The 23,182-nt window shown below is 41.0% G+C and overlaps 1 protein-coding gene across 1 annotated transcript in view; it reads right to left on the bottom strand.

Annotated features, from left to right (window-relative positions):
• Positions 1-23,182, bottom strand: part of LHFPL6 (LHFPL tetraspan subfamily member 6) — a 139,406-nt gene that overhangs the window by 13,183 nt on the left and 103,041 nt on the right. Inside the window, exon 2 of the mRNA XM_088522289.1 lies at positions 1,819-1,917. Within this exon, the coding sequence (XP_088378415.1) occupies positions 1,819-1,917 (99 nt within the window). The remainder of the gene's footprint in view (positions 1-1,818; positions 1,918-23,182) is intronic.

Here is a 23,182-nt window from a genome sequence, read left to right as displayed (position 1 = left end):
CAAGAGTTATTTATCAAAAAAAAGATGATTAACCTAGCTATTAAACTGCCCTTGAAGAGTACCTCATCTTTATTGATGACCTTGGTAGCTCAGCATCAACCAGGCACTGATACTAACTTAAAATCCAAGCCAATTATTTAAATTCACTACCAATATATGTGGAAAAGAGCCGTGTAGTTGCTGAGTTGTCTGGTGAAAATCACTACGGCAAATTTCTCTATAATGTGTTAATTAATGTGTTAACATAGCATTCTAACACACCAGTGAGAACAGCACTCCAGTCAAGTCTAGGCATGCATTAATACGTGCCCAGCATACGCCTGATCCAAAAAATATTGTAGGAATACAGAGCATCACAGAATTAATTTATGTATGTCCCCTGTTCATGGTTCTTATATCCAACTGGAAGAGAAAGTTGTCAGATGAAATCTTTCACAGGAGTCCCGTTACTGACTTCATTGGCAAAATGATTGCAGTTATGCAAATATCTGATTCATGAGTCAAGATTCAGATAGCAAAGGTGGTCTCAAAGATTCTGGTCTTGCTCTGGGGGAAGGAAGGGAGGGAGGGAGGGAGGGAGGGAGGGAGAAGGGGAGGGAGGGAGGGAAGGAAGGAAGGGAGGGAGGAAGGGTCTTTCCTTAGAATTGGGAATCTTATTATCTTAGAATTGGGAATCTGGGGCACTTTTCCTAATAGTTGACTCTACATTACTGCTCTCAATTGTACTTTTTCCTTCCCCCCTTTTTTTTTCTTCTAAGTAGAAAAAAAAAATCATATGAACTTTGTTTATGCCTCAGTGGAAGGAAAAAATATTATTAATAGCACAGAAGATAATAGAGTTCAGAATAACAAAGTAAAGCTTCTAGAGGACGTTACATAACCTGTAGAGGCTGCCAGTAACACCATCAGCAGCAGTGACAGAGATGAGTGCGGTCATTGGCACTGAGAATTTTTGGTCCTATGCCAGAGCAAATACACTTCAACACACCAGGGCAGTAGTGTAAGGAAGGGTAACCTGGAGCATTTCTTCTAAAAGATTTTTTTTTCATCTGCAAATCCTCCCAAGGAGCATTTTGGAGATGGAGAGAAAACTCCTTGCTTTAGGAACCTGACAGAAATATCAGTGTAAAATTAAAAAAAATAATAATGCATTCAGTTTGTGTTTAACCCTAGTAAACTATTTTTGCCCAGTGTTTTTTACAGTAGGATTACTAGCAGGTTACCAGGAATCATGTACACTCAGATATTGTAAGGATTTCTAATGTTAATCATAACATGTTGTTTGCCAAGAATGAGAAGCTGTTCCCATCTGGAAGCTGGAGTTTCATCTGTGGATGGCCTTGATGCTCAGTGTCTCCTGCTCCTTCACAGAGGTTACTGATGCTACTCTTCCTCCAGCAACACAAGACTCTGAGTGCTTACAGGCTGGAGAATGAGGACACAAGTCCTTCTAGCTAAATCAGGACCTGGATGTGCTCACAAATGCCATCCATATTACTTAATGCTTAGCTCCTCATGTTGCTTCTTTTGGATCACCTGATGAGCTCTCTGCAGGAAGCTCTACCGATGTGGGAGTGAGCCTAGCTTGGCCACATCCCTAACTCTCATTTAGGATGTAGAAAACACCAGTTACCCCAGTATGTGAGTAGTCAAAACTCTTTAAACTTCAGTAGGCCATGAGCATGCCAGACTTCCTAGATAGACGACTGCACTGGGGGGAATAAATTGCTCCACCAAGTCTGCCCTCCTTGCCTTTCTCCACTTTTCTGGAGATAGGAGAGAGTCTAATGTAGCTGTGATGCTCTCACATTGACTTACCCAATTCAAATTGGTTCGAAAGGTTATCACAGGTTTGTCTTACTTCTTCACTGTCCCAGCCAAGAGGATAGAGAGCACAACCAGAGCCAATCAGCAAACCTATGGAGAGAAAAAAATACAGGAGTTTACACAAGCAACTGCCAATAGCTTAAACAAGGGCTATTAGTCAAGCTGCCATATCTCAGCAAACCTCAGGGAATCTCAGCAAAAAAATCTCTTCTTGTCCCTAGAAGAACAGCAAGTCATTTTGATCCCTACTACTGCATGGTATTTTCAGAGGATGGTTGGACTGCAGTGTAGAGCTGAGCTGCCTACAGGGCTAGTTACCTGCTTGCAGCTGGCCTAAGTGCTGGAAGAAGCCTCATGCTTTTAAATTGCCATTTTATTGCCAATATGTAGTGCAGAACCACTATATATTCTGTCTGGAAAACTGAATACAGGGTTAAATAGCAGCTGTGCTAATCACAGCATTTATAAGCTGATTGCTTCTGATTAATTAAAACAACAATCAACCAGGGTCTATTATGGTTCCAGCAGGAGAAAGTAAACCAACAGTTGTACTAATTGCTTGCCATTTTTCTTTATTTTTCCACACCTTCAAAAGCCAAGGAAGAGAGATTTCATGTCACCTGATCCATTCATACCTCATGTTGCACAACGTTTTCAAACAATTTCAGCAAAAAACAACTGACCTCTTTAAAATCTGTAGCAGAAAAAAACTACCAGCTACACTTGCTTTTTCGCAGCTGCTGCAATAACAGCTGAGAATGCAATATGATAAAAATGTCACTTCTGCAAAATAATCATGGGGTGATCCCCAGCAAGATATTGTGAAGGGAAAGACTTAGCTAAGACACATTTGGTCTGGACAGCATGAGGATTGGAGAATGGAAAGCATGTTGTGAATGCCAAGCACAATAATAGGTGTAATTTTTTAAAGGATATTATAGAGAACAGTAAAATACATGCTACATTCTTTAAATGTTATCTCCTTTTTGGGGGACTTTTTTGTAAGACTGAAAAATGAATCACTATATAGGTAACAGGTTGGGTGCGCCTGGCACTTTGCAGGCTGAAAGTGCAGACCTCAAAAGCTTGAAATATGGTTTTGCAATGGTACCTTTTACCTATTAGATACCGCACAGGACTGGGACAGGTTTTCAAGATCTGCAGCTGCCCAAGCTGTTCCTTGACTTCACAACACCTCATATCGCTCTTGCAATGAGAATAAAGGTAATGTCATCTGGACATTGCTGCAATTCTTCCAGTGAAGAAAAGCACTGGGTATGGTGACAAAGGCACCATGGAAGTTACACAAGCCCCAAGTGGGATTTCTGATTCGGTCCTGAGGCTGTGTATTTTTGCATCTCCATCCCCATGAAACCTAAGCTTCACACATAAATGATGAACTTGTAAAGTACAGAAATCACTCTGTAATTTTTCTGATATGCTCAAAGACACATCTGAACCAGGCTCTGAAATCCAGAAGTGGAAGTGCATCTTTCCGCGAAAGATATTGGATGCTCTTAGCTCAGCAGTTCCTTTGCTGCTGTTCCAAGCACATCTGTCACTGTTCATGGTCAAATATTTGCCCCTTAGACCTGCCTCCACTAAGTTCAAATTCCTTCTTGCTACTAAATTCTACTTCTTCCTTTTCTGGTTGGGCAATCCCTGCCTACTCCTCTCTTCATATCTATGTTGCTTAATGGAAAAGAAATCCCTGAGACAACCTCCTCTCAGATGGCATATTCTCCCAACAGCTACAAAGGGATAAAAGCAATTAAGGATACATGAATGCTAGATAGTTTTAGTACTTTACATGACCTGGATATGCTTGCTTCTAATGTCTTTGCTAACTGCTTTCACAGTACCTTCTGATTTCCCCGCCCAGGGCTGCAGAGCTAATAGAAGCAGGTAGAATCCATGTAAATGAGAGCTGCTTCTAATTAAATTCTCAGAAAGATGTTTCTCATGCAAGGGAAATTAGGGCAAAACTGGGTCTATGGTTGTTAAAGGCTCTCAAAAATGGCTGAATTTCTTATGAACTGTTAAAGTTAAAAGGACATCGTAAAGCATTAATAGCACTGTCTCCCAAAGCACTAGAACAGCACAACCCTATGGGGCAATGAAGAACTCCACTTTTGGAAACGCGAATAGCGGTGGAAGGGAGAAAGAACCTGCTGAACCTGCCAAAAAATGAACCAGTCTGGCTGGGCTGGCTTCAATGCACTTGGATCTCTGAAGAGACTTCCTGGGAGATTTCAAAATGAGGGGGCAGGAAGAGGTGTGCAGGGGTCTGGAGGAATGCAGGCCTTACACTGCCTACATTGGATCCGCTGAAAGAGCAGCAAGCCCTTAATCACAGATCAGTCCTGCGAAACCTCCTGTCCAGTTCTTCCAGGAGAGCACAAAAGCACCATTGCAAGCAAGGAAAGGGACAGTTCTCATCACGATGCTGCCCATCCCTCAGAAATGCAGCACAAATTCCTCCTCAGCACTTGCCAAATGCCCTTCTCAGACGGCAAGGGTCTAGAGCACACTGCATGCACACAGCACTGCTTGTTTGTAGCTCCCACTAGAGCTTTTGTAGTAACAGGTTGGGTTTGTTGTTGTTTCCCTCCACACATCCCCAAAATATTGCCTAGATAATTTCCCACCCCTTTAGAGCTTGTCCTTTCCAGAAGGTTTTGTACTCACGCTTTCAGCCGCTGATGGTACGCTGGATAAAGTGGCTATAAACATTAGCAATTTCCCTCCTCCCTTCCTTAGCCAGATTTCTCCACCTCCATATCCCACCCTCTTCCCATTTCTGTCAGTTCATCTCTGTAAGTCCAAAAGTCCAATTTCAATGAAAATAAATGGTGTAGGAGTCAGCCTACCTCATTTACTTGGTGTTTTCAAAATACTCCACAAAGTGGAGTGCCTTGGTGTGGATGAAACCTCTAATATTAGTCTAAATTGTACTTATCTGTGATGAGTAAAAATAATAATTATTAAAAATAATCCCAAATATTTTTGAATTTCTTTCACAGAACCAGGAAACTCGAATGGGCCCCACAGAGCCAACACTTGCTAACAGAAGGCTTGCTTATACAAAGAAATGATGTCTAGTCCTAGTCTCTGATGAACTGAGGTAAATCTAGAAAAATTAAATTAGGGAATGTGTAAGACATTTCTGAGAGTGTAAAATCAAGGCCTGTCTTGCACAAAAAGCCCAGTGATGCATTCAAAACACATAAGCAATCCAACAGTGTAGTGTTAAATTGCTCCAAAGGACCTGCTACCTCACTCACACATGGGTGCTTGCCGTTAAAGCCAGTCAATCCTACCTAATAACCAGATCACATCACCTACCTCTGAGCCTTACCATGCCTTCCAGAAATGAATACACTCAATAAGGGCAAAATAGTGTGTTATGACAGGAAAAGTTTGCAGCCCCAAAAGAGCTGGCTCTCCAGTCGACTATGAATTTTAACAGTGCTGAGTTTCTTTGTGAAGCACAAGCCACCATCTGCATTTTCTGTTCTTCTCACAGCTCTCACTGACTGCAAAAATGAGATCAAGTGGGAAACTACCACCTAACTTCAGCCATCCATGGCCCCTTTTTGGAGAGCCAATTTCTTACTAATCTGGAGCAGTCAGGGGCAGGATGCTTTTCATATTTTCCAAGAGTTTCTGACAGATCAAAACAGGATTAGTACTTCTTGGACATCAAGCTTGTGAAGTGACCCTGAAGCGCAAGCAGCAGCATGCTCATGTGCGAAGAACAAGGCAGAAAGCCACAAAACAGCTTCCTGCAGAGCTCACAGGCTCCGTTTAGTGAATACAAAACCCACCAGAGATCAAGGGACGGCCAGGAGCACAGCGCTGTGGTGCCATTGGGCAAAACGGCTCTTACAAATGCTGACCAATTTTGTGGCAGGTACCATATGAATACAACTCCTAAAGCTATTGTTTTGGCATCTCTTTTGACATCACTAGATTTCAGCAGGTTTTGATTCACCTTCGAATATTTCCCTGTGGTGGTGTACATACACCTGTCATGGATTTAGGTCTGTTGGTGAAATGGTAGTTTTCTCATGTAGTTCTTGCATGCAGGTTGCAGGCTAAACTCAAAGAACTGGCTTCAGTGTAAGACTTGCAAGAAGACACAAAGCACATTAGTCAATAGAGAGATTCCCTTTTTCAAATTTCACAAGTTCTGGTTAATGCTGAGGCATGTGTATATCTATAAATAAATATATAGATATGTATGAGCATGTGTGTGCCTGTATGCATAATGGTGTTGATCCTGCCTCACTGCTTTCAGCAGGATCCTGCATGAATACAACAGAGCTGGGTAGGGGCAAGGTCTAAATGAGCAGTGAGGATGGTATATGGGACACCATGAACTGGCTTTAGAGATATTGTATATTATCAGCCAGACTGTGCCTTCCTGGTGTCATTAGGTCTGACACAAAAGCCCTTCATCCCCTTCCTTCCTCCTGATCAATCCATCTTCATGTAAGCAACGATATGTGGGTATCACAGCCTGGGAAAGCAAAAAGTCTACATAGTATAATCTCTAATAATTCATATACATGCCTGTAGCCAATTTGTCTTATCAGAGATTGCAGATCCTGCAGAACAACTACAACCTCCATGTAAAGATCTGAGTTAAATACAAACGCTGCAAGCGCAGTGGAAAAGCTTAAGCCAATTTTGCAGTTTCACTTGAGAGCAGCTACTGGTTTAGTTGAAGAGTGCACATCCTGACCTGCCCTATAGTTGCTGCATTTAGCCAGCTAAACTACGCAGGACACCACACCCATCTTTACAGCTGCTTAAAATGCTTAGGATGCCAGTAACATTCTTCAAAAGAAAGCAGAAAAAAGAACACCAAACCACCCTGCTGTAATTACCATCATCTGTCATCCTCTATTATCCACTACAGTCATTCAAAAAAATAAAAAAGAGAAGGGTATGTGCAGCAAGATGTCCATAAACAGCAGCTTCATGAAAGGAGCTGCAGCTTGGAGATGTGGAGGAGTCAGTAGGATGGAGCTAGCTGGCAATGGAGGCACTTGACTTTCTTTGGGATGACATACTGTATGCCAGTGGAGATGTTGGCACTGTTAGCGAATGGCTCTTCTGGAGCAATTTTGCATTCAGAAATGAATAGGGCTTCTTGCTCTGTGTGAAGCCTGAGGATCTGTTAATCACTGCTGTTGCAGCAAGTGTCACAGCTGGCTTGAAACACTAGCCTGGCGCGTGCAGAGAGAGCCGGAGGGCTTACTTCAACAGAGCCAGCAATGCAGAGCCTGGATTAAACGCCTGGCTTCAACATTTAACTGGGCCATTTAGCCACTAGGCTTCTTGTACAGTCAATGAAGAGAGCTGCATACCTCCAAAAAGTCATCTAAAAAAGCCTACACAGTAAGTGAGGAGCTGCCCAGGCCCTGACAACAAAAAAGCACCTAGAACATGCTGGTCCAACTCAGGCCTTGGTCACATCTACCCACCTGAGGGCACGAACACCTGGTCTGGGAGCAGATTTCCGACTGAGCTGGGCTTATTTTTTTGAAATTCAGCTTGAGAGGGAGCGTGAGTTACCCACTGAGCCATCTGAGCTCCTGGTCCATGATAAAGGAAGCTTGGGTCCAGCTTCTCCCTCAGCCCAATGTTTATATCCATTGTGCTGCATCTTGAGCCACAAAGCCACAAAATACTGCAGGAGGACAAGGTGGGCCTGGAGCCAGAGAGACAAAGCTCCACGGTCGCTGTGACTAAGGGTTAAGGATTGCCTTGCCCTGACTCCAGGCAGATGATTACCACCATCGCTCTGACTGTGCTGCACTCTCTGAGAGTGCATCCTCTTCACAACAAAAGAAACCTTTAAAATCTCCAACACACCTTTTTGTCCATACTGGAGTTGTTTCAACTTTCACTGAGGCTGGAGAAGTCTTGCCACTCCGCTGGGTGACCACACAGCCCTTCTACAAGCAATGCACAACTGCACCTCGCAGATGTGCCGTGCCTACAGCCTAGAGGTTGCACAGCCACAAAGCAGGGTGCCAAGGAGAAGATTACCCAGAGCAATTTCCATCCCTCCGAGGGACAGATGAAATAAACAACAGCCTTCATTAGCACTTTTGCTGCAGGTATAACATGTGATCGTACTGTACAAACACTTAGCATTTAAAAAACAATTGCTGTTTGTCTGGAGCAGAGCTCCTGATTAAAAATAATTGGTTCTGGGTATGGCTGATGCTGCTGGGGGGAGGGGAAAGAGACGGTAGGACAGTAATTACATTAGTGACTTGGCACAACTCTAAGTTCCATCTTTGAAGTGATAAAGACATGATTTGTGGCATGAAGCAATCAGCTTACTCAAAGATGTAAAATATGAACACCTATTAATATCCCCAGAAATAGCCTTGATATAGGCAGGTTTAAAATAATAAATACAGAAAGATTAATAAACCAAACATTAACTAGATTTGGCTAAGGGCTTGTTTACATGGCTGCACTCGGGGAAGCCAAGGCCAAACAGGAACATTAAATGCACAAGAACTGAAGTTTGTACACTCTGTGGTGGGCAGTCCTTGGACTGCCAGTGTGGCTTCAGTGGGAGCCTCTGCCTCAAGATCTGATGTGCTCTATACGACACACATAGGCATTGCACCGTAAATTAATTTTTTGTAATTGTCCTGATCATTAGTTAGCAAGACTCGTCTTACAAACACATCATTCCTGTTGGATTCTCAGCTCATTATTTCACTACCTTCTCAAAAGCCAACCCTTCCCCAGTGTCCTTCCTTCTCCCTTTCATAGGATAAAACTAAGCACATAATTCAGAAAAATCTGATGGGAGAAGAACAAAAACAAAACAACACGTCAATAAAGTAAGGTAGAGATGGCAGTAAGTGAAGCACTTAGCTTTGGACTTAGCCTGAGAGTCTTACAGATAAAAAAAAAAAAGGCGTTTTCAAATAGGAAATAAACCAGTGGTGACTTTCCTTGATTAAGGCCCTTTTAAGAGCTTGCAATGCCTTTTATGAGGGCACTAGGAATTGTATTCCTCTCTGTATAACCCTAACTCCAGCTATACCCTACAAATGCAGTGAATGTGAATGCTCAGGTACCAGAAAGAGCCTCCTTCACCAGCACTAGGAGATGTCCAGCTGTAATCAAGGGCCTGGAAAGTCTCTCTTCAGATGTAAGGAACTCACTCAATGTTACTTTCTAAAAAAAAAAAAAAAAGAAAGAGAGAGAAAAAACAGTCTAAAATTTCACCTAAAAAATAAAAGAAAATGATCAAGCTTTGTTTGTGCGGTACTGAGAGAAAATAAAAAGAGAACTGCACATTTTAGTGAGATAAATCTTCCTTTAATATCTTATTTTTTATTTTTTTCTTCCCTATATTATACCTTTTCCCCTTACATTTTGGACCTTAGCATTTTTTTCATGGGCAACTCTAGTGAACATTGCTCTTCTGATAGAAAATCAGACCATCTGAAGAAGCTGACAAAAATTTTGAAGTCAGTTCTTTCAAGACCATTTTTATGATGATTTTCCTCATCACTTTTTTATCTATAAACCAGTCTGATCTTCAAGGATGATAGAAAGTTTTCACATTTCCATCTGCCATTTGAAGATACAATATTTCTACAAGCAAAACAAAACCAATTTTTAGATGAAGCCCAGACTTTTACTATTTCATATGATTTAGAAACTTTCCTCACGATAATGGCTGTAGAACATTTACCTGCTATAAAAGTGACCCTACAGTGTTCAAGTGAAATTGAGCTAGCGCAGGAAGATCATTGTCAGCCTTAAGATGGATACACCCCAGCCAATAAACAAAGGGCTTAAAAAAGAATTGGCTAAAGCTATGATTTTAGCAGAAATACTGAGCTTCTGAAGGCCCTGATGAGGAACTGCTTCAGGAGCTGCAACCAAACAGCAATGGCAGAGTGATAAAAATGGTTCAGAGCACGTTCAGTCAAACTCCAGGGCCCGGACAAAGGAAAGGGACCCAAAGGAGCAAACAGAGGAGCAAAGGGAGCCAGGCCAGGGCAATCCACAGGCAGACTGATTCCAGCTGCTGTCAAAGTTCAGCCTCAGATTCAATTAGCAAGGAATGGTATTTTTATACTTGTAGCTCTCAGACCTTCACTCAAAAGCCTCTCCTCTCCGAGAGTCACAGTTATAATGCTTTCCTTGATTATCATCTATCCTTTTGTTTCTCTGTTGTTCTTTTATTAGAAAAATGTACTTAAATCCATTCATTCCATTACCACTTATTATCTTTCTCCCACAAAATCCAAGGATAAACCTGAGCCAGGTTTTGCTTAGGCTTAAATATGAGATCTAAACTTTGAGTGACGGTTCTCCATTGATTTAGTAGTCACTCAATACGAGATTTTTATTGGTTCCTTATTTAGCCTGAATTGAAAATGCATATTTTGAAAGAGGGTATAATTGCCTAAATGTGAGTAAATACAATAAATGTTTAATACCTCCTTAATGCTGCTTTCATCTAATCTAAGTACAGCCATTTATACTAGTATCTGTCAGGGGCTGTAAGTCTTGTCTTCTGGCCTTGTATTCAAGAGAGACACAAATATAAAAATAGATCCTAAACTTTTTTTTCTTCTCTATAAATATGAAAATAACAGAGATGTTACTTTCCAAGTGCTCTATCTATCTGCTCTATTTGGCCCCCCGGAGCTTTTAAAATAATACCGAAGGCTCCAAAAAATAGGGTGCATGCAAGAGAAACACAAAAGAAACAAAAAAGAAAGAAAAAAAGAGGAATAAATCACAGAGCTGGCGATAAATGGAAGGGAATTAATAAGAACCATTTGACAAAGGCAACAGCAACAAGGCCGTGGCAGTGACTGCTGTGGAGACCAAAGGTCTAGCACCACTTTCAAAGCATTGCAAAATTGGTGATGTTTCCAAGAAATTCAGGAGCCTGCAGCTTCCTCCACTTCCAATCATCAAAAAACACTCCTGCAGGTATTTTCTATAACCAGATACTGTAAAGCAGCAGTAAAGAGATTTTGTAGTCTGCACAAGTTGGCACTAAATTAATAATAACAATAATAATATATAATAATAATAGTTTAATTCTATTTAATATATATAGTAGGAGGAGTAATATGATCCTCAAAACTAGTTGAATTACAGTGTATACCTAGACAATTAATTTAATTCTCCTTTATTGCTGTTTCTTATATCACACTATTCATATACAGGGGTAATTACAGAAATCCCAAGGAATTGCCCAGGCAATTTCCATGCTATTGTTTAAGGTCAAGTGAGGCTAAAACTGGCCATAAATTCACGGTGTAGGGTACCTTGAGGATGTATGAATTGATCAGAGGCTGCATATTCACTGAAGCAGGAACTCTAGGCTGCCTCTCCTACTTCCCTCTTACATTTCCTTTTACATTTGTATTCCTACAGCTAGTATTTATTACCAAATACAATATCTTTCCAACAGAAGCTCCACATGCGGGGCAATCTTCAAGAGGATGAGAGAAAAGATTTAAATCAGGTAAATACAGGAAGGTCTTCATCATGGCTATTTCTTCCGACTGATGTGTGTTGGGTGCAACATGGAAGGTTCCAGCATCACCAGATTTTTCTCCTTCAGGATTCACATAGCATCTACTGGTTATGCCCCCAAGGATAAAGTAAGTGGGAAAGTACCTAGAATGCAGATCCTTCCGACTTAGACACAAGTCACAAGCAGTAAAAAGTTTGAATAAGTCAAGACTTTCATGCTTTTGTTTGTTAAATTGGAGGTTTGAACCCATTAAAGTCATAACATGGTAGTGTTTGAATGTTGATCCTGCTTCAAGTAGAAGGTAGGACTAGAAGATCTCCTTCTATCTCTTCCAACATGAATGACTTAGGGAAATGTCTTTCCATCATTCAGGACTCCACTGGCATTTAAGCAGGGTATCCCATGTGGTCATCTACTGCTGCTCCAGAGGAGCATGAGTAATTCTTTCTGAGTGACTCAGATGGCATATCAAAAGATGAGCTGTCTCTGCATGGGCAAATAGATTGAAACCCTACTCCTCTCATCCTAAAGTATGCACATACATCAGTCTATTTCTAGAATATATGTAAATCTGCCTAAGTCTAAGATAACAAAGATATTCACAAAGGGCTGACAGACACGAGACAGAGCCAACAAGGAAAGTCAGATGCTCCTGGCCTAGCTGGAAGCATCTCAAAAGGCAGTAGGCAGTCATAGGTAGGCATCTGAATGGTGCTCTTTTGGCAGTATTGACTAGAAGTGGGATTTGACTGCCCACACACAGGCACTTTCTACCAGTTTAAGTTCTGTACAGTCTCTCCCTTGGCCTCCAGCTGCCACTTCAGAATCTTGCAACTCTCTCCTAAGTCCTATGTCCTACCTGCCAGCCCACACAGGGATCTTGCAGACCCCAGGGTGTCTCTAATGGGACAAAACATCTAGATGTAGGCTAATGAGTTTCACCCTACACACTCATTGATCTCAATGTGTTTAGAAGCCTACCCCAAGGGTAAACACCTGTGTTGTAGATACTTTCAATACGTGTATTTATATTGAACTGAAACCTGCCCAGTCGCCTACATTTTATTTTCTCCTTTATCTTCTATCCTCCTGCCCTCATTATGCCCTGAGTCGCCTCAGTTTCTGTTATGAATTCTCCCACCTTTTATGGGAAATGATGTGAATGTTAGGGGAGAAGAGCAAGCCAAGCAGAAGTTGTTTTGTTTCATAGTGTAAACCTGCCCCTATTTTTTTTTAAGTTATTTCTATGAAAAAAAAAGAAAATAGATGTAGCTTCACAATGGTCTTGACATGCCTCAAATGCTACCCCAGAGCTAGACCACTAGACCAGCTTTGGTGAGTCTATGCATCATTCCTAGCAGAGTTTGTCATACTACAAAATGATTGACACTGCTTGTTCTGAAAACGATGAGTCCTGGCTCATTTAAAGGTAGAGTGAAGCCAAAGAGTGGAATTGAAATGCTTGAAGAGCTCCAGAAAACACTCTGGAATTTGACTGTCAGCTCATTTTTGTTTGGCAAGCCATGATCAGTGCTTGTATATTATGAGCCTTATGAAAAAAAGAAAAAAAGTCGGAGAGTTATCACATGCCATCAGACTTCTTTATGTGACAACCCATCTGTGTGCTCACACCATCATTTTGTGGCTCAAAATCAAATGCTTCAAAGAGTCTAGAGCAGCATATGGCACATGACACAGTGTGTTTAAATAGAAATAGCTCCATTAGAAACACAAGGATGCCTACTGTAATTAATAAAAGGTAGTTTAATAACTAACTTCACAAACTACATAATTGTCCATGTAGCCATAGTAGATAAGGCATATTTATTTTCATTAATATGAAATACAGTATCACCTGGAGACTGAACAGAGCCAGCTGGACTCTTTGGAGACGCTCCAAGTCCTTGCTCTGAGGAATTTCCTTTACATAGTCTGATCTCACAGAAAACCACAAGGAGAGGACGAAAGGAATATATCCCCTGTCAGTGTCCTGTAAGGATACCTAATGAAAGGCGATTGGCATCTCTTTAGAATACAGACTGGGTGGACTAAGATTCTTTATAGCACTAAGGAAAAATCTCCAGTGGAAATTCAAGTCTTCTAAGTGCCACTCCACTTATTTTGCCTCTAGATTGTTCAAAAGATTGGAAATATTCAAAAATTGATTAAATCCCAAAGAAATGCTCTGACAAGTATAATCATTCAGTGAACTGTGTGAAAAAATAACAGTTTGCAGATGTTGGATAAAGCAACAAAACTGTCCTGACCAGTTCTTTCATTCCACATCCTTGAGGTGATGAGGAACAGCATGATGCAAAGCATATATCCACCAGGAGATGCTGCATACTCGTGCCTGCTCCCCGCCAATCTGGAGGACTCAGGGTTTTTGATTTACCTTTTTTTGGGGGGGTTTACCTGTCCAGAAACAAAAGACTACTGAAAGATCAACCACTGTACATTTTAGTAAAACATTACCCATATTGAAGGAATAGTAACGCAAAACAGTATTGGTCTGCAGACCCTCTGACAATCTTTGGACTACTTATTGAGCAAGTTTCTACATGCAATCTATACCCATAAAAATCTTTGAATAGGTCTACAGTTCTACTGGGAAGTCTGTAAGACCCCTCAAAACAAAGGAAGTTGGAAACATCTTCTCTGGAAGAGAAATATTATAATGAAATAAATTGCTGTGGTACTCTCAAGTCAGTGCCAGTCACCAAAGCTGAGAATCACTTTTCCCACTACATTGTTTGCATTGGTGCTTCACAGGCTTAAGTCTCCTTCTGCTCTTCAAAGACTTACACAACAGCTTAGCTGCATGAGATCACTGACTATGGAAAATGCCAAAGGCAAGACACTGGTGATATATAGACCCACAGCCATCAAATGCATATCTCACTACAGGGTAGAGCTATCTCTTACTACAGTGTACAGTTCTCTGAAGGATAAGTCACAGAAAGCTCTAGAGTTATAAAATGCATGGGAACAAGTGAAGGAGATGCCAACTTAATTTATTGTTTGCTACTGGAGCTGCAGTATTCTTTAGCAGCCTTTCTGAATGTCTCAGTGTCCATGAGGCTACTGACAGGGCATGCAGTAAGCACATGAATTAATCTGTGCCTGCACAGAATGTATTCAATGTGTGTTGCCTTTGTACTGAAATTACAAAGTAAAATCAAAAGAAATGGTGTTCAATTTAACCAATAATAGGCTCTGTGTACAGTCAGTCGCTTGTACAGCTTCCTCAGTTAAGCTAAAAGTAGTTATTGTCCCATTCTCAGCTATTTTGTTTTCACTAAAGGGGATGATATAGTTTAGCACAGATGAATTTTATGACACTCAGAATAATGTTCCAACTTGTTCCACTGTGTTTGTTTGTTTCTAATGATTTATACATACGCTAAAGTTTGCTTCGTATGGTATACCCAGGAAAGAGAAGTGTTTATTTTTCTTTTTTAAAGCAGATGAAAAATATGGAATTTTCTCTGCTTTCTATCTGAAGTCATCTGAACTTAAAAACTGGCCCAATCTGAAGTGGAGAAAATGCTATATCAAGCTGATTTCCCTCAAATAGGCACCATTTTTCAGTTTGTCAGAAAAAGGGGTAAATCATAGTTTTGGAGAGGATCTGCAGTTTGTTACATGTTGCACATCTGTAGTTCAAAAGAATTTGGCACTGCCACTTAGTCCTCTTCAGAAAGAAGCCATATGGACAACCTTACCAAAATCGCAAGCACATTTAACTCTCTCTGGTAAAAAAGACAGGTGCATGAGAGGTGTGCAAGTCTCCCCTGTTGAACTCAGATCTCAGTTTGAAGTCTTTTGCAATGCCAAAATAAGAACAGAGCAACTCAATAATGAACCATGTTTGATGCATTCAACTGAGGACAAAAAAAAAAAAAAAAGGGCAAGTTAAATCAAGACGTTGAAAGTGATGGACACACTAACTAGCAAAATCCCGAAGCAAAATGTTGGTTCTCAGAGCTCATTGCTATTCCCCCTTCCTACAAGTTTTTAAGAAACGATGCTTTATGATCAGCAAAAGACTCTTCAAGTACATCTTTGCTATAAAGATTGTCCTTGATAAAAGCCTATCACAGCCTTGATGTCATCCCCAGCACTTAATATTTCTACTCCAATTTACAAGATCATTGACTTAATAGATAAATATTTGATGACTGGAGCATGCAATTGCTAGATACAAGAATGCAGTCTCATTTGGACCTAAGAATAGTGAGGGATAAGCAGCAGTAGTAGCATTTGTTGGACCTAAAAGGTTTGAGGCAAAGTGTGAATCAAAGAGAAACAAAAAATAAGCCACAAGATGAGCATTAGCTGGCTGCAGAAGCAACTAATTATGGAGTTCATACTACTGATAAAGCCTTCAGGGAAAAGTAGCCCCATATTTTCATCTATCGTTTCATACTAAGTATTATGTGCTTCGCTTGTTCAGAACTTACTGAATTCTGTGGTAAATACAGCTGCCCACTTACTGCTGATCCTTGCTTAAATCCCTTCAATTTATACTTCAGACCTGAAATGGGCATCCTTGCTAATCGCACCATGTTTATTGTAATGCAAATAAAACGATCCACAAGTGTTCTCAAGACAAAGTTGTTTGACATAGTTCTGCATTTAGCAAAGAGCAAAAAATCTGGAGGTAGGTTTTCAAGTTCCCATCTGCCTTGCCTGTCACTAAGCTACAGAAGTCCAGATACAGCCCCTCCAGCAAACTTGGACATTGCAGCTGGCAGGAGCCTCCTGTGCTTTCACACAACATGAGCCTGCTGGGAAATGTTGCCAGGAGTTTCACTCTTCCTTGGTCCCCTTCCCATCATGTGCCAAATATTTACATGCTGCTTCATCCTACAATGCTGATCCTGTATTAGGATATAGAAGTCTACAGGAGACTGATAACCTAGAGTCTTCAGCCTCAGGTAATTTCCACTGCTTGTTCAAGAACAAGTATATTTTATATGAGAGAATATCTGATCTACCTTGCTTTCCTGCTTGAAACAAGAATAAAATGCAACAGCTGCTGTAAGGCGGGGAATATTCCCTCTGTCCTGGATCTGACAATACTTTCCTTGTCTAACTTCTGTGATTCAGTCTTTTAGCCTATGGACTGTCTGCCTCCCCTGTAGCACAAATTAGCTCTAGAGACAACAGAAAACCTGTGTAAAGAAGTCAAAAACATGGAGATCACTTTCATCACAGCTTTTCTGAAATGTAAATGTTCATTTTAAAATGATACCACTGCAGTTTCTAGGTCCAGCTGTTCATCTTTTCTTTCTTTGTATTTTACTACCACTGACTCCTTCTTCTGAATTATCAGAACAATAATTGTATTCAGGAAAGGGGGGCCAGGCATTCACATCCCCTTGAGAAGGAGAGATAAAAGTTTCATTTCTGATAGCTGATGTGCCAACAGTGGATAGCAGGGAATTGGGATTCCCTTTGCTTAACTCTATGGGAGAGTTCAGCAAAGTTTATTAATAAAAATTTAGATAAACTCCATTTATGCACTATTTGTACAAGTATCTTGGCAACTGCTTATTTGGCATCCTGAACACATCAGGAATTTTAAACAGGAGGACTGAAATCTTGCCTCAGACTGTAAAAGCTGTGACAGAAATGGATCTGGGAAGCAATGAGGATTTTTCTTTGACTGCTTCTCCTTCTTTTTCTTCCTCCAACTAAAAACCATTTTCTAATATCCGTGGCATAACTACTTTAATGAAGCGTAATTTATTTGATCCTTACACAGCCCCCTTAGGATTACTTCTTGCAGATAGCCAATTATAAACTCTTACATACTTTATAGCCCTCATTATGTGTGACAGAGGCACACTAATAAATAATGCAAAACCCCTTTTATACCCAGTCTACCTTGTAAGGAAACAGGGGACTGGTGTGGAGGGAAAAAGCACATTGTGATGCATTCTTATTTTCAAGTGGACTGAAAACCTTTCTAGCTTCAGCTTGCTTCCTCAGGACACCATTTTTTTCCCTTTTTCTCTTTCTTTTTCTTTTTCATTTTAATTTTTTTTCTCTTTTTCTTTTTCTCTTTTTTTTTTTGTTTTCATTTCCTTTTTTTTTTTTTTTTTCCCTGACTGGACTCGTGTGGCTTGATTCATTGCCAGATAAAAATCAAGTTCAAATAGAAGTGGACCATGATATGGAAACTGTCACTGCTCTGCCTTGTAACATCCCATCTTTAGAAAAGAAAGGAGGCTTGGAAGCAAGACTACCAGATTGAATGCAAAATAATTTATATTCGGTTGTATACTTTTCATGGTAATGAAGCAGAAAGGGCCAAGACCAAAGGAACACTCTTTACCCTGCCCACTTTGGCCTCCAGGTTTAGGACACCAGTATTGCTCAAATCAAAGCTGTAGTGGAGTTCAAAGCAGCTCTGACTGCCCTTCAGATGGTAGGACTCACAAAAGCAGAGTCACTAACTCAGAGAAAACATCCTGGTGGACTTTTTGGAAGAGGAATTTGTTTTAGGTTTCACTGATGTGATGCTCTTTTCAAAATAAAACCTCTGAAACTGTAAAGACTGAAAAATGTTCTTAGGATCACTGTAGAGACCTGATGAGTTATAGAGTTTTTAACTTATTCTTGGCCCTGTCAGAGAGTTCTGGGTAACCATTACATTGCTCTCTTGAAATCTTTTTCCTTTTTGAAGAAGAGAGGATAATAATTTCAAAAGGCAGAGGGATTTCATACCTCTAAATAATACCTATAAGGTGCTTGAGACCTTGCAGGGCAGAAGGTAGAAAAAAGAAAGCTGTCACACAGATAGTTTGAATTATTTCAGCCTTGGACAAAACTTGAAGAAGAAGTGGATGAATCAAGGAGTTTTGCTGGAGGGACTGATTCTGGACCCAAACTCATGTCAACTTTCTTTCCTTCTGTAACAGCTTAACATGGAAGGAGAATACTACAAAAAAAGAAAAGAAAAAGAAAAAGAAAAAGAAAAAGAAAAAGAAAAAGAAAAAGAAAAAGAAAAAGAAAAAGAAAAAGAAAAAGAAAAGAAAAGAAAGGAAAAGAAAAGAAAAGAAAAGAAAAGAAAAGAAAAGAAAAGAAAAGAAAAGAAAAGAAAAGAAAAGAAAAGAAAAGAAAAGAGAAAGAGAGAAAAGAAAAGGAAAAGAGAAGAAAAGAGAGGGAAAGGAAAGGAAAGGAAAGGAAAGGAAAGGAAAGGAAAGGAAAGGAAAGGAAAGGAAAGGAAAGGAAAGGAAAGGAAAGGAAAGGAAAGGAAAGGAAAGGAAAGGAAAGGAAAGGAAAGGAAAGGAAAGGAAAGGAAAGGAAAGGGGAAAGGGAAAAGACAAAGCAATTAAACTGGCTCATCCTTTCAAACAAGATAGCCACAGTAGCCTTCTATGGCCACAGCTGATTTTGAGTCTAAGATACTAGTAGAAATCTGCATCCACGGCATCTTCCAGCTCCATGTAACTTAACTCAGATACACAATCAATGCACAGAAAGACAAGGCAGAGGGAGGAGTGGCTGTACAACACAATCACCTTAAATACAGTTAAGTTAAAGCCCTGCTATTCAGTCCTGCTAATTTATGCAATCAAATCAGCAGTCCTCCATAACTGGCCGTGAGGAAGGCAATGAACAGAGACATTGGGCACTGTGCACCACTACAAAGAAACGATCTGTCATGCAACTACAGGGCTTGACTAATGTGCACAGAAGCACTCACATGTGATAGCCATTTAACCTATCAGATCAAGCCGTGATCTGAAAAGGCTAAAATACAGATAAGAGTTCCTCTGGCAGAAGCAGCAGGGGCAGGCTCCTGCCAGAGGTTGTGATAAGCAAGACTAAGCCAGCGGGCTGACAAATCCTACATTTGGAAGAAAGGAATGAAACCCATAGCCAGTATCATCTCTGTTTTGTAAACTCTTATTTATGATGGTCTTGGAGGCCTACTTACCTCAATTCCAATCAGCACATTTCCAGGAAAAGTATCAGTTAAAAAGCTGGTAATTTACCTTAAGGTTCATTCACAAGTGATTAAGTGCATTTTTTGTTTGCTTTCAAATAAAGGAAATAAGCATGAATTCAATATGAGATGCTGTTAGTGGTTTAGAGGAGAGAGCATAAAAAGTTGATAGAATAAATATCTACTCTTTTTAGTTTAAATGTCCCTCAAAGTCAGTTGCTACATGAAAACTGATCAAGACAAGGTTTTGGTGTTTACAGTGTAGGTCTTCATCTGACCCCTAAAATCCACGGTTATAGTGTCAGGATATCTTCACCATGGACAGCAACATGCCCATCTTCCCATCTGGCTGTCACTCACTGCCAGACGGTTCATACACCTTGTCTCTCCTCATCTGCAAATGTTATTGCTCATGCCTGTCCCATCCTTTTTCCTCAGCTGTCCCTAAACTAGTATTTATATAGCTGTTTGGGGAACTAACACAGTTAAAAATAGCATTTTCTTCTTCCTGGGGACAAAGGTGCACCATGTAGTCAGGAAGAAAAAGCTGGCAAGTGATAAATACTTAAATTAGCATAAATTATTGAAAAAAAAAAAAAAAGAAAGTGTACAACTGCATCCTGAAATTACCATATTCCAGGTCTCAGAGTCCAACAATATTCAGCAGAGTTGCAGAAGCTGTAGATGGGAAAGAACAATTTGCATCCTGTTCCTCCTCTAAAGAAGCAAAGTCCATTCCCTAAGGTAGTTCGTGGTACTTTGCTCCCTGAAGCACATTGCTTTCATCTATGCTGAACACCACAGTGGGTCTGGTCTAATTTTAAAACATCCCCAAGCAATAAAGGTTTATGGCTTTCCTGAGGGAACTATTCCACAGTCAAATGGATCACTCTGGTCTGAGTTCAGGGGAGCAGTTAAGTGGAGGATTATATCTATCCCTCTCCAGGAAAACACATTTTGAAAGTTCAGCATGTGCACTTAGAACAATTTTCTTTTCTGAATCTAGCCCCCTGTCAGGAGGTGTTTCATTTCATACTGCCTACATTTCCTGAATGCCTTTCATGGTAAATCAAAGGGTCAGACTGTGAAAATCTTTCTTGCATTAGTTTCTCATTCAACATTTCTCACAGGAAGAACATTTCGAACAGTACCGCGCCCAGAGCAGGGGCAATGCAGACAGTGTTCTCTTGGCCCCTGCAACACTTCCACGTTTAATGGACAAGCACCACTCGCAGCACTTTGGATCTGCTAGCTTCATCAGGGTTTTATCCAAAGACAGCATCAGTTCCCTCCACTAGATGATAATCTTTTGTCTCATCCTATTAACCCTTCATTCCCACTGATGAAATAACTTAGAGCTGTTCAGTCTCAGCTTTCTCCCTGGCATTGGGATCTCCAAGTGCCATCCTGGGAGGATTAGTAGCACATGGCAATGCCAACAGTATCCCCAGGTGCAGGACCCTGTAATGACTCAGCTGCCCGGCTTGCCTGGGGCACAACAGCCCAATGCTGCCTTTGGGAAATGCTTAGTGCCACTCTCTGTGGGCACACGGAGAGATGAAAACTCATGGAGAGATGAAAAACGGTGCTTCTCTCTGAATGGGACTGCCCTCCCTGACACAACTCGTACTTACGCTTAATGAGCCACAGCCTATGACCCTGCAGTGAGTTTCATCTCACAGCTGAGCAGCTCTAGCTGCTGGCATGGGAAGGCTTCTCAATGCATTCCCAGATAAATTTTCTTGACCCTTCATTTAGGTTAACATAGATCAGTTCAGGGAGCTACACTGGAAAAAAATATAGGGTTGTTATTCTTCTGGATTTAACTCTCCAAACTGGTTTACCAGTGGGTGACAAGAATCCCAGGGCAAAGGGGCAGTAGGTAGCCAGGGACAAATGACCAAGCTATGGTCCAGCCAATGACCAAGCCATGTTTTGAGCCCTCTGGGCAGCTGCTAAAAGGACTTAAACAGATCAGGAATCCATTTTGGATAGATGAGGCAAACAGAAGATATCCAGAATGAAACTGCAGCAACTAGCACCAGGATGACACGAGTGTGAGCCCCAAAGGAGTGAGTAGAGCCAAGGGGACTGTGCAGCTCTGTGCCTGGCTGAGACTGGCCAAGGAGAAACAACCACACAAAACGAATTTGGGAGAAGTGACTTTGAGGGATATTCAGAGATAAATGAAATAGCGGGATGAAATCTGAGAGCCCAAGGAGCACAAACTTTCAAGAAGATGGGAATAGCTTCTATATTAAAGGCAGCTAAAAGGCCAAGCAGGAAGAGATTGTGCTAGGAGCCATAAACTGAGATTACTTGCATCAATAAAGGAGAATAAACTGTTGTGTAATATGAAGGAGCCCTCCAGTCAAAAGGCAATTGGTGCTGGGAAGAGGTTTCTTAAGAGATAATCCCTTCTCAGTTCTCTGATATACAGCCTTGCTACTGTATTTCTCACATTTGTTTGTTATAATGATTTGCCTAAATGCCTAATAAGTATCATTCTGTCTGTCATCAGAAAAGGAGTTCGTGACTGCAAAAAAGCTGGGATGCAATTTAGTAAGCCAAAATACCACAGCTCTAATTTATTCATTCGTTTAGTTTTCAGTGGTACAATGACAGCAGCCACAATAGTATTACATGAGGCTGGTTTAAGTATCCAGGAGAGCTCAGGGAGCGTAAAATTCAATTCCCATTGCCATGGTGAGCGATGTATACTACCGACGAGAGCTGAACTCCCAGGGCAAGAAGGGTGGTCTCCCTGCAATATTCCTTTTGAACACAAGCGCTGTACTGACAAAGAACAAAATCAAAATTCAGAGCTCATTATTGTGAGGGTGAAGAATGCCTCCAAATCTCATTCAGATGGAAGATCTTCCCAACTAATGGCAGTACCAAAAATGTGCTGCTGACAATCATGATTTACTTGTATTATGCATAAAAAGTCCTTGGCAAAGCTGTGGAAGGGCAACATTTTCTAACTCTTTATCAACCATCACAAGATGGACCTTCTGAGGACACTTCCCTCATTTCCGTGTCACTCAGCTGACACTAATTCAGCAGATTTTGGATATTTTCCAAAGGCAGAACTGCATAGAAACACTAACAAATTTCATTATTAGCTCTTCACACCACGAAACAGAATTAGGTGGCCAGTTTGCAAGACAAAGCTCCTCACTACCAGCCAGTCTTTGTGGAGCCCTGGTAGAAGGTGCCTTTGGCACCCACCTTGCTGTGCTTGGAGTGAAGCAGCGCCTCAAAGCAGGGAGTGTATGAAGTACCACTTACCACCCGTGCCATGCCCAGGGGCTGTGGTGTTGCAGGTGAGGGAAGGTAGGTGCTTTGGGAAAGGCAGGCTGCATCTAGGCACAGACGTCTTCTAGATGAAATCAAGTATCCACATAAAGCTGCTACTCAGCTGGCCATTTTGCTCATGGGCTCCTTGAATCACACCATTTGGGGCAAATCTAATTTGCAGACATCTCTTTTTTAAGCTCATTTTCAGCCTGATGGGCTAGGAAGTGATTATACAAACTGCTCAGATAGCCCAAGGGGCAGCAACCCCAGCAAGGGAGACAGCCATGTAAGCAGCCGAGCAGACACTGTGACTTCAAGCAACAGGACTGCAGACAAAAGGTGGGAAAAATTACGACGTGCCCCAGCATTTTTAGAATAGAGGGGAGTTGCTTTTTACTTGGCTTTATGTAGCTCATGTCAATCCTATGTACACAAGCCAAGACAATGTTACTCATATAATTATAAAAATAACAGAACCTTACAGATGTTTCCAAGTTCAATTATACATAAGCTTTCCCTAGTGAGTCTGTCTGTCTATTTTGCTTTTC

The sequence above is a fragment of the Tinamus guttatus genome, unplaced genomic scaffold (assembly GCF_059628265.1).
Source record: "Tinamus guttatus ecotype Peru unplaced genomic scaffold, ASM5962826v1 Tinamus_guttatus_pri_ptg000150l, whole genome shotgun sequence".
In the NCBI taxonomy this organism is placed as follows: domain Eukaryota; kingdom Metazoa; phylum Chordata; class Aves; order Tinamiformes; family Tinamidae; genus Tinamus; species Tinamus guttatus.
The sequence above is the reverse complement of the archived record's forward strand: the minus strand, read 5'-3'. Positions and strand labels throughout refer to the sequence as shown.